General features: G+C 38.8%; 1 protein-coding gene across 4 annotated transcripts in view; it reads left to right on the plus strand.

Annotated features, from left to right (window-relative positions):
- Otud7a (OTU deubiquitinase 7A) overlaps positions 1–19,884 on the plus strand; it is a 339,117-nt gene that overhangs the window by 201,802 nt on the left and 117,431 nt on the right. For all 4 annotated transcript variants that reach the window (XM_074061818.1, XM_074061817.1, XM_074061816.1 and 1 more), the window contains one exon: positions 1,925–2,079. In XM_074061818.1, coding sequence (XP_073917919.1) covers positions 1,929–2,079 — 151 coding nt within the window. In that variant the 5' untranslated portion in view covers positions 1,925–1,928. The remainder of the gene's footprint in view (positions 1–1,924; positions 2,080–19,884) is intronic.

Raw genomic sequence — 19,884 nt, forward strand, 5'->3', positions numbered from 1 at the left:
GCAAGACAGTGGAATAACAATGAACAGCTCTGAGATTACACCTTGCTTCAGATTGTTGGTCCTAAGATGTTGGTATAAGATGAGCTTACTTGTTCCTTTCTTTCTCAGGCACAAGTATGCATGAGAGGTGAAATGACAGAGTCAGGGACAGAGCTGGTCTCAAACTAGGCCAGCATGCCCAGGCCCAGGCCCCAGCAACTGCCACAGAACCTGCCCACTGAGCAAAGCCCATTCCATGGTCAGCAGGAGAGAAGGATCAGAGGACATTCATCAATGCAGGGGATTTAAATTCATCCCACAGTGTGTCAGATTAATTACATACATGCTACTATAAACTTCATAATCTGCTCTGGGCTCAGCACACTTTTTCAGTTTTGTGGACCTTACTGTCTCTGTTTTTACTGCTCAACTCAGCCATGTGCTGAAGTCACCGTAGACGTTAGGTGAATGAGTGTGGCTGTGTTCCAGTAAAATTTTATTTACAAAACAGGTGGAGGGCCACATTTGGCCTACCATGGGATTATCCTCAGCAAGTTGGTATTCAGTCAACTGTGGATGTTGGCTTATCTCCTGATAGCCAAGTGAAGGCTGAGGGCTGCGGAAAGTGGAGTGGTACCTTGCTAAAGACATAGTTGGGAGGAAATGGGGAAATCAGTTACTCTGTGGAAGTCTTACATGTCAGTATAACTTAGGAGAGGATTAGAAATCCGGCCTCTCTAAATCAGTCTCTCTACATGTACTCAGGTGTTTGATTTTTTTTTTTAAATTTCTTTTATTCATATGTGCATACAATGTTTGGGTCATTTCTCCCCCCTTCCCCTTCCCCCCTCCCCTTCCTCCCTGCCCCCTCCCTCTTCCCACCACCCCCTCGCTACCAGGCAGAAACTATTTTGCCCTTATCTCTAATTGTGTTGAAGAGAGAGTATAAGCAATAATAGGAAGGACCAAGGGGTTTTGCTACTTGAGATAAGGATAGCTATACAGGGAGTTTACTCGCATTGCTTTCCTGTGCATGTGTGTTACCTTCTAAATTAATTCTTCTTGAGCTAACCTTTTCTCTAGTTCCTGGTCCCCTTCTCCTATTGGCCTCTGTCACGAGGCCAATAGGAGGAGTTTCTGCATTAGTTCCTTTGCATTGAGGACATCAAATGCTATCTTCTTTTTTTTTTTTTTTATCCTCATACCTCCCTTGTGTGCTCTCGCCTCATCATGTGATCAAAGTCCAATCCCCTTGTTGTGTTTGCCCTTGATCTAAAGTCCGAATATGAGGGAGAGAATGTGATTTTTGGTCTTCTGGGCAGGTGTTTGATTTTTTTAAAATGATCCAGTCATCAAGTTTTTATTGGGATTGATAGAATGTGAGATTAGAGACACTAGAGCCAGTTATGTCCTCTTCCTTGGTCTGTCCAGGCTCTTATAACAAAATACCACAAACTATGAGGCTTATAAACAATAAAAGTTTATTTTTCATAGTTCTGGAGGCTAGAAATCCAATATAAGGTACCAACCAGCACATTTATTATCAGGGGCACTCCCTGCCTCAGAAATGGCACCTTGCTTTGTCTTCACGTAACAAAAGGGGCAAGGGAGTTCTCAGGGACTCTCTTATAAGAGCACTAAATCCTGTCATGAGTCCTCCACCCTGGTCACCCCTCAAAGGCCCCACCTCCTGACATCATCACCTTGAAGTTCAACATAGGAATTTGGGGAGACACAGTCATTTAGACCCTGGCACCCTGTGTCTGATATGGCACATACAGAGGAATGTATTTTAGTTTGCCATAATATCTTGCATGAAGAATGAAGCATTCATCCCATTGCAGTTCAAAACCATAATAGCAAGTTCCTGTTGCCCACCAGGTCTCCACATGTGCAGTGACTCTAGTCCCATCCCGGGGTGAACACTATCCCTTGTTTCTTGCAGATGGATGGTTTCTAGCCTGCTTCCAAACCCCACCTCGGCTGAGTGCTGGGCAGCCCTTCTACATGATCCTATGACTCTTGATATGGACGCAGTCCTGTCAGACTTTGTTCGGTCCACGGGGGCAGAACCTGGTCTGGCCAGAGACCTGCTGGAAGGTAAGTGGACCTCTTCTGCCTCCAACACCACCCCTGCCAACCAGTGACAAAAGATAAAAAGATTCACATTGTCTGAAAAGGTGTTACCTGGTCAGTATTTGACTTTTTTTTAAAGTAAAAGAAAGTGTTGATGGTGATGATGAAATTATTTCTTTATTCTTGTCTTTACTTTTCACGGGGAGTAGATCACCTGACTCTCTACAGTAAAAGTACAAAGGCTCTGGCTACTTAATTTTTACAGATGTAGAGTCAAAGTTTATCAGTAATCATTGTGAAAGAAAATATATCCAGTGGAGTAGAAATTATAGGACATTCAAGAAAACACTTTCACTGGAGACCTGAGCTGCTTATCTCTGTCTCAACAGAAACAAAAACGTCTTGGCCAGAGTTACTATGAGGGCTGGAGGGGTGACTCAAGTGGTAGAGTGCTTGCCTCGTAAGCACAAGTCCCTGAACACCGACCACACTACCACCAAATTATTGGTGAAAAATATCACTTACTAACCCAAATAGTAGCTTGGAAATAACTCACAAGCAAGAAATCAAGACTTGTTTTAGTCTTTTCAAGTAGATATCTCATTTGGTACAGGAATATGTGTATCATCTATACATGGGATGTTTTCAGGAATTTATTGAAGCATAATCATAATAGAATGAAAATGTAAGTTCAATTTCTGTCTTTAAGTTGGATTTACTTTGTGTAGATTATTTATGTGTGTGTGAGAGATGATGGTGTTGGTACAAGGAAAAGTAGGAAGAACCAGCTGCAACTCAGGATAGTTAAATGTGTGAAAAGAAGTTTTTTTTAATATTACTCTGCTTCAAATGTACAAATTGCAATGTGCAAAGTTAGTAAAAAGTCACATATTATAAATCACTTAGAGAAAAATAGGAATTACTGTAACATATAGATGAAGATAACTGTTCAATCATATTGAAAGGTAAGAATCACCTACTAAAGGATTATGAGAAAGTCATGATAGCACAGTTTGACAATTCCCTTCAACTTCTCAGAGTTTTAAACTAACTTGAGTTCAGAATCAAATAAACTTAGAGAATCTCTGTGGTTATATGAATAAAAATGCATGTTATTTATTGTCCCCCCACTGGTCTCTACAGCTTTGGTTAAGGTAAGGAAGCAGTGGTGGCAAGTACTGTCTGCCATTGTGAGCTAGCCAAGTCCAAACTCAACTACTTCTCGGCTATGAGATAAAGGACAAATTTTTTACTTCCCTTATCCTTAGGTTTTTATTCCTATAAACCGAGCCTAATCCACCTTACAGAATGGTTGTGGATATTAGATATAAAAAAAAAATGCTGGTGATTCAAACAGCATATAGCAGATGCTGAGGAAGCAGTGGCACGTGTGTTCATTCTGACACTGAAACTAGTTTGCCATTAGTTTCTAGACAGCCTGCGTTAGGATGCAAGAGCTGTTATCTCTTTTCTTTTCTCCCTTACTTTTTAAATTAAGATACATAAAAACTGACTTCTTTGTGTACAATCCTGTGAATGTTAACACAGGTATGGATTTGTGTGATTACTGTAATCAGCAGGGAATGGCAGAACTTCACGTCCTCCAAATAATGGGTCCTGCTATCTTTTATAGTAAGGCCCTCTCATCCCTATCCCTCGCAATCACAGCTATCTTCTACCACTGGTTTTGTCTCTTTTCAAAAGTGTCCTGTAAATGGGGTTCACACAAAGGCTAAACCTTTCAAAACAGCATCTTCTCACTCAACCTAACTCTTGTGACATCCATCTTGTGGATCAGTAGTTCGTTTCTTTTTACAGGTGAGTAATAGTCCATTCTAGAGATGGACCCCAGTTTCTTTAGCCATTCCTCTGTTGAAGGAAATTTCAGTTGTTCCCAAAGACTAGATCATCTGTAAATATTTGGCATCACATTTTCTGTGTGAATACTAGTAAAATTAAAATGCTAGGATAAATACTAGGTGAATACTATGATGAAAACACAGGGGTGGGATCACTGGTGCAATTGATGAGTGTGTGTTTAACTGTATAAGAAAATGTCACATTGTTTTCCAGAGTGATTGCACCATTTTGTATTTCCACCAGCAGTGTATCCAGTTGTTTCACATCTTCACCAGCACTTGGTATTTCTTTGTTTTGTTTTTATTTATTGTAGTCATTCTAATAGGAATGTAATGACAATTTCTCATGATTTAATTTTCATTTCCCTAATAGCCAATCGTGTTGAAATTTTTGCAGTGCTATTACTTTTCTATGCATATTCTTTCTTCTCTGTGAAACAGCTGTTCTAACTTTTCACCTATTTCTAAGTTGAGTTTTTTGTTTTCTTACACTTGAGTTTTGAGAGTTCTTTTTATATATTGAGTATAAATCCTTTGTCAGATATGTAATTTTCAAGTATTTTTCCCAGTGTTTGCTTCACTTTTGATTCTCTTAACAGTGCCTTTTGCACAGAAAAAGCCTTTAAATTTGATGCAGTTCAATTTACTTGTTTTATCTTTTATGGATAACACCTTTGCGTGTCTAAGAACCTTTGCATAACTCCAAGTCATGAAGATCTTCTTTGTGGTCTTTTGAAAGTTTTATACTTTTATATTTTACTTTTAGATCTATAACCCATTGAGATTGACTTCTATATAATGTGCAAGATTTAGGGGAGGTCCATTTTTATGCAAGCAGGTGTCCAATGGTTTTAATACCATGTGTTGAAAATATTATCTTTCCTCCATTGAATTTGAATTGCCTTTGCACATTTGCCAAAAACCAACTGAGAGTATTTGTGGGAATTTATTTCTTGACACAGGCTCTATTCCTTTGCCAGTAGTACACCACATTGATTACTATAGTTTTGTAGTGAGTTTTTTTTTTTAAGGCAGGTGCTCTACCACGAGCCATACCCCTAGTTTTGAAGGAGCTCTTAAAAACAAGTAGTGTGATTGTAAATTCATTCTTCCCTTTCAAAAGTGTTTCAAATATTCCATTTCCTTTACCTTTCCATATGAATTTTAGGATCAGCTTACTTTTATCTATGAAGTGTCCTACTGGGATTTTGATTGGAATTGTATTAAATCTATATGTCAATCTTAACTATGTTGTATCTCAGTTCATGAAGTATGGCTGTATTTTCTTTTTATTTGGGGCTTTTTAAAATTCTTTCATCAATATTTTGTAGATTGAGCATAAAGGTCATCTACATGTTCTGCAGATTTTATCTACAGGTGCTGTTTCTTGAGTAAATGCATTTTTTTATTTCAGCTTCCAATTGTTCATCACTAGTACGTAAAAATATAATTTACTTGTATGTTATGCTGTATCCTGTAATCTGGCTAAAGCTAAGCGTAGTTATTTCTTCTAGGAGGACTATGTGTACGTGTGTTTATTCCTTGGAAACCTCAACATAGTCAATCATGTTATCTCCGATGTTGTAAGTTTTATTTCTTCCTTTGCAATCAGTATGCCTTTTTATTTTTCTTGACTTAATTCACTGACTGTGATTCCAATAAAAGGCTTGAGTAGAAGTGTTGAAAAAACATTCCTGCCTTATTCTTCATCTTGGAGGAAGCATTCAGTCTTTCACCTCTAAGCAGAATGTGGACTGTGGGTTTTGAGGTTTTTTTTTTTTTTTAAGATATTCTTGTTCAGGTGGAGGAAATTCCTTCCTGTTCCTACTTTACAGACAGTTTTATCATAAATCAATGTTGGATTCTTTCAAATGCATTTTCTGAATCAACTGGTATGATCAAGTTTTCCTTTAAACTTAACATTTTAGATTACACTGACTGCCTTCTACCTATAAAGCAACCTTTCAGCCACTTCTTTAAATGTTTTTCTGCGGTACATTTTCCTCCTCTCCCTTTGGGACTTGGATGATGTGACAGTTAGACCTTTTGTTATTATCCTACAAAGCCCAAGGAGCCTACAGTTTCCTCTAGTTCTATTCATTTCCTTTTCCTATCTTTTTCAATATATTGCTCAGTTTCTATTGATCTGTTCATAAATTTACCAACACTTTCCTCTCCATTCTGTCATCCACCTACCCAGGGAGAATTTTTTAAATTTTAGTTGTTAATTTTTTTCATTTCTTCTTGTTTCTTCTTATCCTCTATTTCTTTTCTGAGACTTTCTGTATTGTTTCATATCAGTATAGTTACCGAGATTTCTCTGGTTGGTGTTTTGTTTTCTTTTTGGATAGTCAATAAATTTAAATTGTATACTAGGTATTTTGAAAATTATGATTGGGATTCTTGTAATTGTTGAATTCTTACAGGGATTACCATTATTTTTGTTTTATAAAATAATCTCCCCATTGGAGTTCAGGCTCCAAAACAGCTATAGTGGTTCCAACAGCGAGTTTGAGAAATTCTAGTCTGTCTTGCTTGTATGCCACCTCGTGGCCAGTCTGTGCATCAGATCCACACTGTTGCACCTTAGGGTTTAGCCCAAAGGTTCACAAACAGCTTTTCAGGGCTGCTCTCCCAGGCTTCTGCTCATCAGAATTTTCTCACCCTGAACTCCTTGCTTCATCTCCAGTTAGCTTCCCTCATTGGGACTTTCTTTACTCCACTGCCTGGTGTACTTGACTTCAACAAGGTGGAACTAAGTAGCCAGAAGCCAGAAATAAAAAAGCAATGAGGTTTACTCCACCCTCTGGTGACCACAGACCCTGTGGTTGATGGGGACATTTCCCCAACCAGAACCAGTATTAACTTCCTGCCATCCCCCATTTATGTCACAGAATTGCTTGAGATCCAGGGCACAGAACTGAGAAAAAAATTAAGAAAAAGACAAAAAGAGAAATGAGGGATTTCCACACTTTTTCTTAACTTTGCTGCTTCCTGAGCAGAGCCCCATTCTGAGTTTGAGGCTGCATGACAAAATTGCTACCAGTTCTGTGCAACATTGAGTTGTGGTCTTCTTTCTCCATCTGTCTGAACTAATTTTTTTCTTCTTCTTTTTTAAAATTCATTTTTAAATTGGTAGGCAAAACTGCATGCATTTATCATGCACAACGTGTTCTGATACACACACACGTGTATATGTTATGTGTTCACATCATGAGATGGGCAAGTCCAGCTAACGAATATGTTACCTCACATAGCCATCGTTTTTGTGGTAGAAACACTCAACATCCACTCTGAACAATTTTTTTAAGAATACAACTCAGGAAATGGATGCAATTGGAAGACATCATGTTAAGTGAAGTAAGCGAGGTTCAGGAAGACAAAGGCTGCACGTTTTTTCTCTTATGTAGAAGATAGATCCAAAAGACATACACAAAAAACAAACATGATCATATACAGACTTATATGTAAAACATGTTTGTAATAGTGGAACTATACTATGGAACTTGAGTAAAACATGTTTGTAGTAGTAGAACTATCCTATGGAACTCGGGGAGGGGGGAAAGGAAAAAAGAATGATAGCGCCAACAATATCAATATGCATTATATCTCTGTAGGTAGAGGACATAATGATGTGTACTGAAAGCTGTTGAAAAATGGGGGGTGGGAGAGAAGGGGTAAGGTAGAGTGACAGAGGGGTTAATGGACCAAAGTAAACTATACTTACAGTGGGGATACACTGAGAAACCCCTCTGAACATTGACTTAAATATTAATAACATAAGATAGGACTGAAAAACAGGTGCAGTGTGGGGCAGGGTACTAATGGGAGGGAGGAGGGTGAATGAAGGAGATTAGGGTGAGGTAATATGGTTGATGGGCTTCGTATCCTTATATGAAATACAACAATGAAACCTCTTGCAATTGCTTTACATAGAGTGGTGAGGGGAGGGAATTAAAGGGGGAAGATGGTGGGGGTGACCTAACCAATGTACAACATAAACCTGTTCGGAATTGTCACGATGAATCCCCCTTGTATAAAGGAAAAAGAAAAAAGAAAAAAGAGAATACAACACATCGTCATTAACTATAGTCACCATGCTGGGCCCTAGAGCCTTGAAACTTATTTCTCCTATATAACTGTGATTTTATGCCCTTTAACCAACATCTGTACAACCTTCCCCTAGTCTTTGGTCACCTCCACTCTTCTCTCTACATCTGTAAGTTCAGCTTTTTTCTAATGCCACTTATGAGTGAAATCATATAGTATTTGTCCTTCTGGGCCTGGCTTGATTCATTTAACATAATGTCCTCCAGTTTCATCTATGCTGCCACAAATAACAGAATTTTTTCAAAGCTGAATAAAATTCCATTGTGCATATGCACCACTTTTTTATCCATTCCTCAATTGATGGACATTTTGGTTGATTACAAGTCTTGACTATTGTGAGCAATGCTGCAATAAACATGAGAGTGCAGATTTGTCTTCGATATACTGATTTCATTTCTTTGGGTATCTAGCCAGTGGTAGAATTGATGATCATGTGGTACTTCTATTTTTAATTTGTTAAGTAACTTCCATACTGTTTTCCATAATTGCTACATTAATTGACATTGCAGCCAACAGTATGCAATGGTTCCCTTTTCTCCACATCCTCACCATACTTGTTATTTTTTTTTTTTTTACTTTTTGATAATGACCTTTCCAACAAGTGATGTGATAATTCATTGTGGTTTTGGTTTGGGCCCATTTCCAAGTAGCTGCTCCCTGCATTTGGTCTAGTGTCCTGACCACGTTCAGTGGGACAGAGAGTGGAGTGTGCTTGCTCTTCTTACCTGGACTGAGTCCTGTTTTCTCTTTTGAAAAGTGAGAGGACTGTGGTTCCATATGTAGAGCAGAATTCTTTGAAGTATCAAGTTATTTTGGTTATAAGGTCATAGGCAGGCCTCGAAAACATCTGTGCTAGGAGAATATAAGTAATTCTTCCTTCTAGGAATTTAGAAGGGGGATAGCTGAAGGATAAAAAGTTACAGTGATGTCCAAAACTGGATAAAAGGCACGTGGTCTTTCTGTGTACTGCTGGCGGAAAAACACAGGGAAAGTAGGGACAGCAAGACAAAGATGGAAACTTGTGGAAAAAGTATTCTTGCCTTCTGCCTCCTGCCTCCTTCATGTCAGCCATACAAAATGGCCCTGAAATAGAACAGATGGTCTTGTGTCCCCCAAACCTCTGATATCCCGTATCTTTGTCTATTCTCTATTGCTATAACAACATATCTGAGATCAGGTAATTCATAAAAAATAGAGGTTCACTTTGGCTTACAGTTCTGGAGTCTGGAAGCCTAAGGGCATGGCACCAACATTGGGCTCATCTTCTAGTGAGAACCTTGTAATGTGTCATAACATGGCAGAAAGCAGAACATGGGTACATGCAGAACAGGTAAAACATGAGGGTAGCCTCCCTTTAGAACAACCTGCTGTGGTGGTAACTAATCCATTCCCATAGAGAAAGAACTCACTCCCCTGAGAAAGGCATTAATCCTTCTAAATGATCTACTCACCTTTCAAAGGCTACCTCCCAACCCTGCCACAATGGCAATCAAGTTTCATCATGAGGTTTGAAGGGTATAAACCATAATCAAACCTTAACACCCCCTCTATTACTGCAGACCAAACTTCTAGCACTCAAATCCCATCAGCATCTATCTGTATTCCACTCCTTCCACTTCATCCCCACTGAGGCCCTTCGCCATCCCTCTTCCCAGACTCACCATCCACTTCTGTGCTTCCGCTTAAGTCCATTGCTAGTGCTACACACACTGTCTGCACATGGAAATTCAGCTCCTTCTCCAAGTTGGATCATGAGCTCCTGGACAGCAAAGTGGTTTATTTACTACGTGTCCCGCACCTGGCAGAAGTTGGCCCCTCAATAGAGTGATCTAGTTGCCGGGGGTCCAGCAGTGCGAACCAGACAAAAGTCCTCATGCATATGGAGACAAACAGTGAACTATGTAACTTATATAGTGCCTTGGTGATTAGTGCTGCAGAGAAAACTAAATCCAGGGAGGAGGTAGAGGTGTGGATATAGGTGCAATTTTAAATTATGGTTGTGGTTGTCAGGGAAGCCCTTATTAAGAAAGAGAGAGAGAGGTCTGAGCAGAAATTTGAGGATGTGAGCCATGTGTCTAGGAAGAATTGGAATTAATCAGTCCTTCCTTAGCATTCCTTGAAACATACATTTTATTACACCTTCTTTTATAGTTAATTGCATGCCTATTTTCATCATTAAATTAGAAGTTCTTTAAAACAAAGAAAATAACATTAATAATAGTTATTTTAAAGAAAAAATTTATCTTAAAGAAAAGTTTGGGGCATTTGAAAAGTGTTGATTAACATGTAATAATTGTACATATTAATTGGTACAGTGTTATCTTTCAGCACATACACACAACGCACACTGATAAAAATCGGGGTAATTAACATTTCCCTTTCCTTATCACCGCTTTGTGTTTGGAGCCTTTGAGTTCCTTTCATCTAGATCTTCATAAAATATCTAGTAGGGACACTAGGCTCTTTAAATGTGATATCTCATTTATTTCTCATGATGAATTAGCAAATGAGGCATTAAAAGTTCCCGTTGTATAGGCAAGAAGACTGAAGCTAAGAAAATTCTTGAAGTTATGGCCAAAATATAGCAGAACCCATGGTGCCTCATTCACAACCAGCATTCGAAGGTACTTGTGTCACTGAAGGCCAAGTTCTTCTGGAAAACCAAGTCACCACCAGTTGGCTTCAGATCTACTGCCCTTCTAGACCTTAACAGAACTCTGTACAGTACAAACTCCAAAAGAGTTTTCACTAGTCACTGAAGGAATGTTTCAGTAAACCCTTTTATGATGTGGTTAATTAACTTTTATTTTAAATGAACCATACAAAATTGGCTACAAAAACTATTCAAAAAACAAGAATAGCTAACATCCATGTGCTAGACACTGTCTCACCACTTCCATATATTAAAAGTTAATTACAAAGATTTTTGAGTGGGAGCCAAACACGGGAGTTGTTTATAAAGTGTCTGTTCTCTACCTAAGGGGAAAACAACACTCACATATCTGCAATAATTGTTACACTTAGGCCTTGCAGCTCTACAAAGATATTCTAACAAACCCATGCCTTATTTATATAGTTATCCATAGAGGGGAAAATACTGAACAAAGCAGCCAGTTTGCCTTTAGGAAAATGATTAATGAGAAATTAACAACTCACATGTCCTTGTAATAATTTTCCAGAATCTTTATGGAATTTACAACATTAAAGAAAATGGTAACAACCAAGTAAAATTATGTCCTCAAAAAAATATGTAGGGGAAAAAGCCAAGGTAGGTGTGGTGGCACACATCTTGAATGTCTAAGACAGAAGGATCACTTGAGCTTAAGAGTTTGAAGCCAGCCTGGGCAACATAATAAGATGCTATCTCTTAGATTAAAAAAAAAATGGGGAAGCTATCCATGTATCTTAAGGTACATTTTTGTTTACCAGTTGAGTTGATCATTTGAAAACAAAAATTCTTAGAGTTGTGTATAAGGAAATCTATCTCCTCTTTTCCCATGCTGTGCCCTTCAGTTTGAAGAATATGTGGTTGGGAAATTTGCATATGGTGTATTTTTCTGGTCCAGCTCATACAGAGAGGCAGCTCCCAATCACTTGCCAAACTGACAGGTAATTCCATTAACATTTACCTTGAGCCTATGAAAACTTTCCCACAATCAGGGGGCTGTAGCTACTGACTTGGACAAGTACAATATTGCTCCAAAAGTGTATCCAAGAAATGGAAAGAGAGCTGAAGACAACAAAAGGAATGTTAAGGTAAAGGTAAAATTCTCCCATTAGTATTAGTCCAACAGCTGTTCATGGGATCCAACTAGAGCATATCCACATAGTTGTTCATGGAACATCTACCAGAGTAGAGGAGTGGAAATCAGAACGTTGGAGGAGCCCAGAGGGCCTCTGCTAGAGACCCATGGGTGCCCATTCCTGCCGCAGAGACATTGGCCCATAAATCACACAACTTAAACACATACAATGTAGGCACCAGAATGCTCAACTGTTTCATCTAAAATGTGAACAAAATCTGTCCCATGGTCATATATACCAGGTGACCAATTAGATCTGTCCAGTCTTGAGCTCAAGCCATCATTTCACCAGAATTCACTACTCAAACTTCACTGAGGTTGAATGATCAGAGGATAGCTATGGGCAGGCCTTATATTCATGAACAATCTGGTGACTCTGAATCCTAGGCAGAAGTCAAATGAGACAGGAGGTCTGATGGCCTTAGGCCAGGACTGGGCTTATCAGAGGGTATAAGAAATACCAAAATAAAACCATTTGCTGTTCTTCTAACTATCCTATCTTCATTAGGGAGAGCTCTGCCATTAGACTAGGCGTGTGTGTGTGTGTGTGTGTGTGTGTGTACACAAGGAATTTAATCCAGGATATTATGCATTCTACACATACACTCTACCACTGAGCTACATATCCACATCCAAGACTAGATATTTTTGGTAGAAAATGGCAAAAATAAATAAAATAGCCTCTCGGTGATCAGACTTCTATGATGCCTCCCCTGGCTTGGCCTGTTCAGGACACATTCTTTTTTAGCTGAATGAGTGTATTTAAATTCTCTTGAAGACAAACTGAGACCCATTGATACCATTTGTAGTTAAGTTTCCTTTTGTTGTTGTGATGAATTAAGTAGATCTTATTTCCCTCATTTCCTTTCTTTTAGGGGAAGTTATAACCCAAGTGCCATCATTGGCCTGTTTTATTGACTTTACTCAAAAGTCTGTCCTTTCTTGGCTGCTTGAAATTAAATACTTCCTCCCTGGAAAGCCAGCCACATACGTCTCAGAATCTTCCTTTGTTTCTACCTGGGTACAATCCTCCCAATATTGCCTTGTGCCGGCAATGCTTCACTGATAAGCCCATTTCTCCAGGGCTGTTTCAGGTCAGATGCAGAGAGTAGGCCCATTCCTTTTCATTTCATTCCCCAGTCCAGTGAGTAACCTGCCCCAGGTAGGCACTCAGTAGCATGGACCAAATTAAAGAGGGTCAGGATCAGAGAATATAGCAGTCCTGGCAGAAGATCCTCTGGTATCGTGGCTCAGATGCAGTCATTCATAGTTAATCCACTTTAAGTAGCTGTGCAAGCTAACATCACTTTAAAATATTTTCTTTGATTAGGAAGGAAAGAGGGGTAATATCTATTTTAAAAACTCTCGTTTAAGCAAAACGTTGGTGTTGTCATTTTGCAGACACCTATGGAGGGCCTCTGAGCTGGATGTGGGAGGTACAAGAAGAAAGTACAAAAGCCGGTGCTCTCAAGGTCTTCCTGCCCAGTCAACTATGTGCTAATGACTTTATTTAAAAGCAGGCAGCCATCCTATGGATCATAGTTTTCTACCTGTCTTAGAGCTTTAAAAAGACTTAGGAATCTACCAAACAGTTATAAGGCAGACACTTTGCTTGAATGCTAATTCACACAAACTGTAAAATTGAAAAATTGAAGACAATCTGGGAAAAATAAACACTTAAGATTATAGGCGTTTGATGATATTAAGGGAACACCTGTTAGTTACTTATAGCTGTGCTGTTTTTATTGTGGTAGTGCCAAGAAAAAGGGACCAATTGAAATGTTGGTGGGTGAAGTGCTACCATGATGCGATGCTGGAGTAGGGACATAATGACAGTAGAAATGAAACAAGATTGGTGATTATTAATACTGGGCAGTGGATGCAGACAGCTTCATTGTAATCTTGTGTTACTTCCCCATATGGAGAAAAGTTTCTAAAGTAAAAAGTTTAATAAGCAGGGAACCTCTGCTTTCAGCCAAGATGGAATGTCAAAAAGGGGGGCTGTCCCCTGCCTAAAAAAATAAATAGACAAGACCCTGCACAGTAGACAATAGAGTACAGTGCTCTCTGAGAGATTGGAAAAGAACCAGGTAAGTCCTATGACTGCCCAGCTCCTTGCCTCAAGAGAGGTTCCAGGGTGTGGTAGAAGGGGCAGGGACCCAGACAGAGGCCAGCAGACTCTACAGTGTGAGAAAGTCAGAGCTGAGAGTCCTGCAGCCTGGGAGGCTAGAACTCACAAGCCAGAGCACAGGAGAGAGGGTGCACAGACTGAAGACCCCGGTGAATTACAGAGGTTTCTTTGCCACTCAGCAGAAGGCCAACTGGTGCCCTGAGAGGAAACCATGTGTGGCTAGGAGAGAAACCTAAAAGGACCAGACGGAATCCAAGGAATGGAGACTGGTGCTGACAGAGCCAGAAAAGTGCCTGGACCCGCCCACCAAAGTGGAGACACACAGATACCATCTGGAAGGTTCTGACCTTGGTAATGGAGAAAAATTACCCCTAGCACAAAAACTTCCCTTATCACAACTAGCAAAATTTACAAACAACCCAAAAGGATCAAATTATTTTCAAAAAAAAAAGTAACTACATTCCAGAACAAAGTTCAGTAATATTTATAAGAATATAAACATATCCAGCATTCAACATGCATAATTCACAATGTCTGGCCCCCAATTAAAAGTTCCCCAGTAACAAAATAGCAGGCAGTATGACCTAAAATGAGGAGAAACTATTCAGTCAGAGCCAAACTGGAACCACACAAATGTTAGAACTTTCAGATGAGGACATTAAAGTCATCGCAGTTGCATTCAATTTTTTTAAGTAAAGATATGAAATATATTGCTAAAAGCCCAAATTGAACTTCCAGAAATGACAACTACACACCTCAGATGAAAAAATAACTCAGCAGAACTCACAGCAGACTGGGTATTATAAAAAAAAAAAGATTAGGGAAACAGGTGTGTTGATGTATACCTATAATCCTAGTGCTAGTGCTGGTGTAGTCTGTGATTGTAAGACTTCCAAATTCTTCGTGTCCCACTGGGAAGAATCCATGGCAGAACACTTGGGTATAATGTAGTTTATTAAATGTTATGAAAGGAAATACAAAAGTTTTAGGAAAGGAAATACAAAGGGGAGCATGCCGGAGCCCAGGTGGAAACAAGAGAGGTGCTTCTCCTCTTCAGGTGCTTTAAAAACCTACCAATAACCTATGGAAAGGGAAGAACAGGTGATTCCCATCCAATAACCAATGAGTGGGGAGGGGAATGGGTAGTTTCTAGCCAGGTGAGGGTAGTTCCTGAGCCAAAGGAATGTTAATCTACGATGTAATTTTTTTATGAGTCCCAAACTTTCCCTAATTTTAGTCTACCTCACTAGCACTTCAGAGGCTAAGGCAGGAGGACTGTGCATTTGAGGCTAACCTAGGCTACATAATGAAACCTTGTCTCAAAAGAAAAAAAGAAAATGAAAGGTTATTGAACATAAAGATAAAGACATAGCAAGAGAAAATAATCCAAAATGAAACACAGAGAGAAAATAAAATTAAATTCAAAAAGCATCAATGAGCTTTTTAATATGAAGAAGCCTAAAATAAATATAAATGGAATACCTGAAAGAGATGCACAGAGGATAGGAAAAAATACACAAAGAAACAAGCAGTACCTGTTATAGGTTCCTGCAGTCTCTGATCAGAAGATTCCCAAATTCTTTGTGCCCCACATGGAAGCATCCTGGTAGAACTAGGGAGATAATAGAGTTTATTAAAATTTACAGAAAAAGTTACAAACAGCCATGGCAGGCCAGGTATGAGGCAGAAGCAGAGAGAACGTCTTCCTCTTTCTAGGTGCTTTTACAACCTGTGCTAACCGATGGGAAGAGAAAAACCTGGTGATTCCCAACCACCAATAATCAGTAAATGGGGAGGGGCACTGATGGTCCCTGGGCTGAGGTAGGGGGTGATTTCAGGTGTCCCCAAGCCAGGGTGTGAATAACCTATACACACATTTGTAATTGAAAAGAAGACTCAGAAAAAGAAGAATGTTCAACCTGAATACAGTATTAAGTCACGTATGTTTTAAAAGTTCCCGAACTTTTCCTATCTTAGCCTGCTTCATACCTACAGGGAAATTTTATCACTGAACACTTTCATTAAGAAAGAAGCAAGGCCTATAATCCTTGAATACTAAAAAGTGAAGAGTAAATTAAATTGAGCATAAACAGAAGAAGGTACACAACAAAGATCGGAACAAAAATCAATAAAAATAGAAAACACAAAACAATGATAAAGAAACTCATTAAAACCAAGAATGGGGTAGAGCACCTGCTTAGCCAGTACAAGGCCCTGGATTCAAGCCCTGGTACCACCAAAAAAAAAAGGGGGGGGTCTTAAAGATCGATAAAATTGAGTAACTCCTAGCTAGACAGTCAGGAGGAGAGAAGATGCCAAGTAACAGTATCAAGGATAAAAGAGATGACCTCATATCAATTCTACAGCTCTTAAATGGGCTGTAAGAATATTAAGGACCACCCCGTGCCGGTAAACACAACAACTCAAACGAACTTGACAAATTCCTCACAAGATACAAACTACCAATGCCTATGCAAGAAAAAAGATACATGCCTTGGAAAAGCTTCATATTCATTAAAGAAAAGATAGATAAAAATCTTCCCACAAAGTAATCTGCAGAAAAAAGTAACTTCACAAGTAAATTGTGCCATACATATGAAGAAGGAAGTTCTTCATTCTATAGACTCTTTTATTATATTTCAAAATTCATTGTTTAGGATAGCATTTACCACAATATAAAACAAAAACTACAGACAAATATTCTTCATGAAGATCAATGTGAAAACTATAAACAAAATTTTAGAAAATTGAATTCAGCAATATAGAGAATGGATAACACATCATGACCATACGGTTTTTAGCCAAAGAATGCAGCACATTCAAAAATAATAATTAAGTGTAATTTTCTATGTTAAATTAAAAAATAGAAATTATATGATCATTTCAATTGATATAAAAATCCAAAATTCATTTTTTCTTTATTCATTTATTCATATGTGCATACATTGTTTGGGCCATTTCTCCCCACTGCCCCCTGCCCCCTGCCCCAAAATTCATTTCTGATTTTTGAAAAAAAACTCTCAGAACTGTAGAGAGAAATTTCCCTAACCTGCTGTACAGTCTTTACAAAAAATTTCCTACTGCTAACATATTTTTTGGTGAAAGAAAGAATCCTTTCCCCCAAAGATCAGGAACAAAATGAGAAGTCATGGATCCAACTTCCACCCTGCGTTTTCCTGGAGATTCCAGCCAGTGCAGTCAAGCAAGCAAATATCATTTAAAAGCACTCAGATTAGAAGGAAAGAGGCAAGTTATCTTTATTCACAGAAGACATGATGACCTATGGAGACAATCCAGTGGAGTTTATAAATAGTTATTGGAACTAATAAGTGAGTTTGGCAGTATTGTAAGATACCAGGTCAATATATACAAGTTAGTTGTATTTTAACATATTTGCAGTGAATAATTGGAAATTGAAGGGGTTTTTTTGTGTGTGGTACTAGTTTGAACTCAGGGCCTACACCTTGAGCCACTCCACCAGCCCTTTTTTGTGAAGAGTATTTTTCCGAGATAGGTTCTCTCAAACTATTTGCCAGGGCTGACCTTGAACTGAAATCCTCCTGATCTTCGCCTCCTTAGTAGCTAGGGTTTCAGGGGCGAGCCACTAGCACCCGATGGAAATTGAAGTTTTAAAAATGCCTTTTCAGTAGCATCAAAATTTGAAATAAGGATAAATATGGCAGAGTTGTATAAGATCTATACACTAAAACTACAAATTATTGCTTAGAAAAATTTTGGGATCTAAGTAAATGGTGAAAAGTACCATGTCCATGAGATTTTGGGATCTAAGTAAATGGTGAAAAGTACCATGTCCATGAGTCAGAAGACTCAGTATTTTTCTTTCAAAATCAGTCTTTACAGTCCTAATCAAAATTCATTATAGTCCCAATCAAAATTTCAATAGGCTTTTATGGTAGAAACTGGCAAGCTGACTTTAACATCATACAGAAATTCAAGGACATAAAAGAAGCAAAACAACTTTGAAAGATTAGAATATCAATACCTGATATTAAGACTTAAGACTCATTATAAAAACAGTAACCAAAACTGATAATGCTCTAATGTGCAGCATGAGAACATTCTTGTATAATAGGAAATGTTCTACATACACAGGAGTGAGTATGTGAAGTGATGGATATGTAAATTTGCTTAATTCTAGTAAACATGTCACCATGTATATCAATGCATCATGCACACCTTAAATATATACATAAAATAAAACATGCAGAAACAAATCAATGGAACAGATTGGAAAATCAAAACTATCTTACATGTGTGGACAATTGATCTGCAGCAAAGATACAAAGGTAATGCAGTGCAGAAAGAAAGAATAATCTTTTCAACAAATGGTGGTGGAATAATTGGATATTCATATGCAAAAAATGAACCTTGATCCATATCTCCCATATATACAAAAATTACCTTCAAACGGATGCTATACAGGCTGTGGTATAACTCAGTGGCAGGATGCTTGACTAGCATAGGCAAGGCATTGGCTTTGATCCCCTGCACCACAAAAAAAAAAATTGATGCTGGACCTAAATATAAAACCTAAAACTATAAAAAAGTCTTTGAGACAACAAGCACAGGAGAAAATATTTTTGACCTTGATTTTAAATATCAAAGATTTTCTAGATATGACACCTAAAGTATAATCCAGAAATGAAAAATTTGGACATCATCAAAATTAAAAGAATAATATTAAGTTGGAAAATAGTACTTATAAATCATATAACTGATAAAGAAATTATTTGTAGAAAAGGTAAAAAAGTTTCAAAACTCAATTATAGAGAAATGAAAACTACCTAAATAAAAAATGGACCTGCCTCCCAGTTCTCAGCCAGCCTAAAGCCTAAAGTGCAGAGGTGAGAGGTGTAGCACTGCCAAAGGCCCCCAGCATAGGTGCCCATCTGCTCAGGCTTCAAACCTCCCCAGCCCTGGGACTCTCTCCAGGGTTCCTGAGAGGAACCACATGCTGTCCCCTCACCCACTTCTCTCTTGGCCACTAACTTGATGTGTTCTGTACGCTGTTCTAACAGGGATTTGCAAGTATTTTTGTGAAGCAACTAAAGTTTTGCTAAAATTTTAAGGGATATCAAATAGGTAGAGCTGCTCTGGCAACACAAGGATAAGAAACTGAGCCTTCCCTTGGGACAGTCATGGCTCTGCTACAGAAATTTCAGGCATGGTAATCATATTGCATGGACACCAGGTGGTCAGGCACGCTTGACACTCAATGTTAAGGAGCTGGGGGACCACCCAGTGGCTGGTGTGGGGAACAGGGAAATCTGCTTTTCTTGTCTGAAAACCCAAAAGCCTTGCCACTCCTACTCTCACCCACAGCCAATCTGTGAGAAGCAGAGCAGCCCCTCTACAACTACACCACAGACCAAGCCCCCACCTTACTACATGTTCACTCACTGCTTTCTGTACTCTTCAGACAGTGGCCAGAGCAAAATGTAAATAAAAGTCATCTCTAGAAATTTGAGAATCAACTTGTCATTTTCTCTAGAAAAAGGCCTTGGAGGGCAAATGCTGGAATTGCTTCTATCTGTGAGTACCTAGGAGAAGACAGTTTTGCAGATGGAGAGCAGAGCTAGAAGACAGAGAGCATCAAGACCTTGTGGCATTAATGGAAGGATGGACCAGGGCAGTTGACTAGGACAGGAGAGTGTCTAAAGACAGATACAAACCAGTTGGTCAGTTGGTTTTGTTTTTAACAGTCACAAAATGAAAGGGAACGAAAGTCTTTCCAACATAAGTTATGGAACAACTGTAAAATGGAATGTTTAAAAAAAACTGGAGGGAGGGAGGGAGGAAGGAAGGAAGGAAAGAAGAAAGGAAGGAAGGAAGGAAGGGACCTTGACCCTCTGTCTCTAAACGAAAGGGAACGAAAGTCTTTCCAACATAAGTTACTGGAATAGCT

Source organism: Castor canadensis, chromosome 19 (assembly GCF_047511655.1).
Source record: "Castor canadensis chromosome 19, mCasCan1.hap1v2, whole genome shotgun sequence".
Classification (NCBI taxonomy): Eukaryota; Metazoa; Chordata; class Mammalia; order Rodentia; family Castoridae; genus Castor; species Castor canadensis.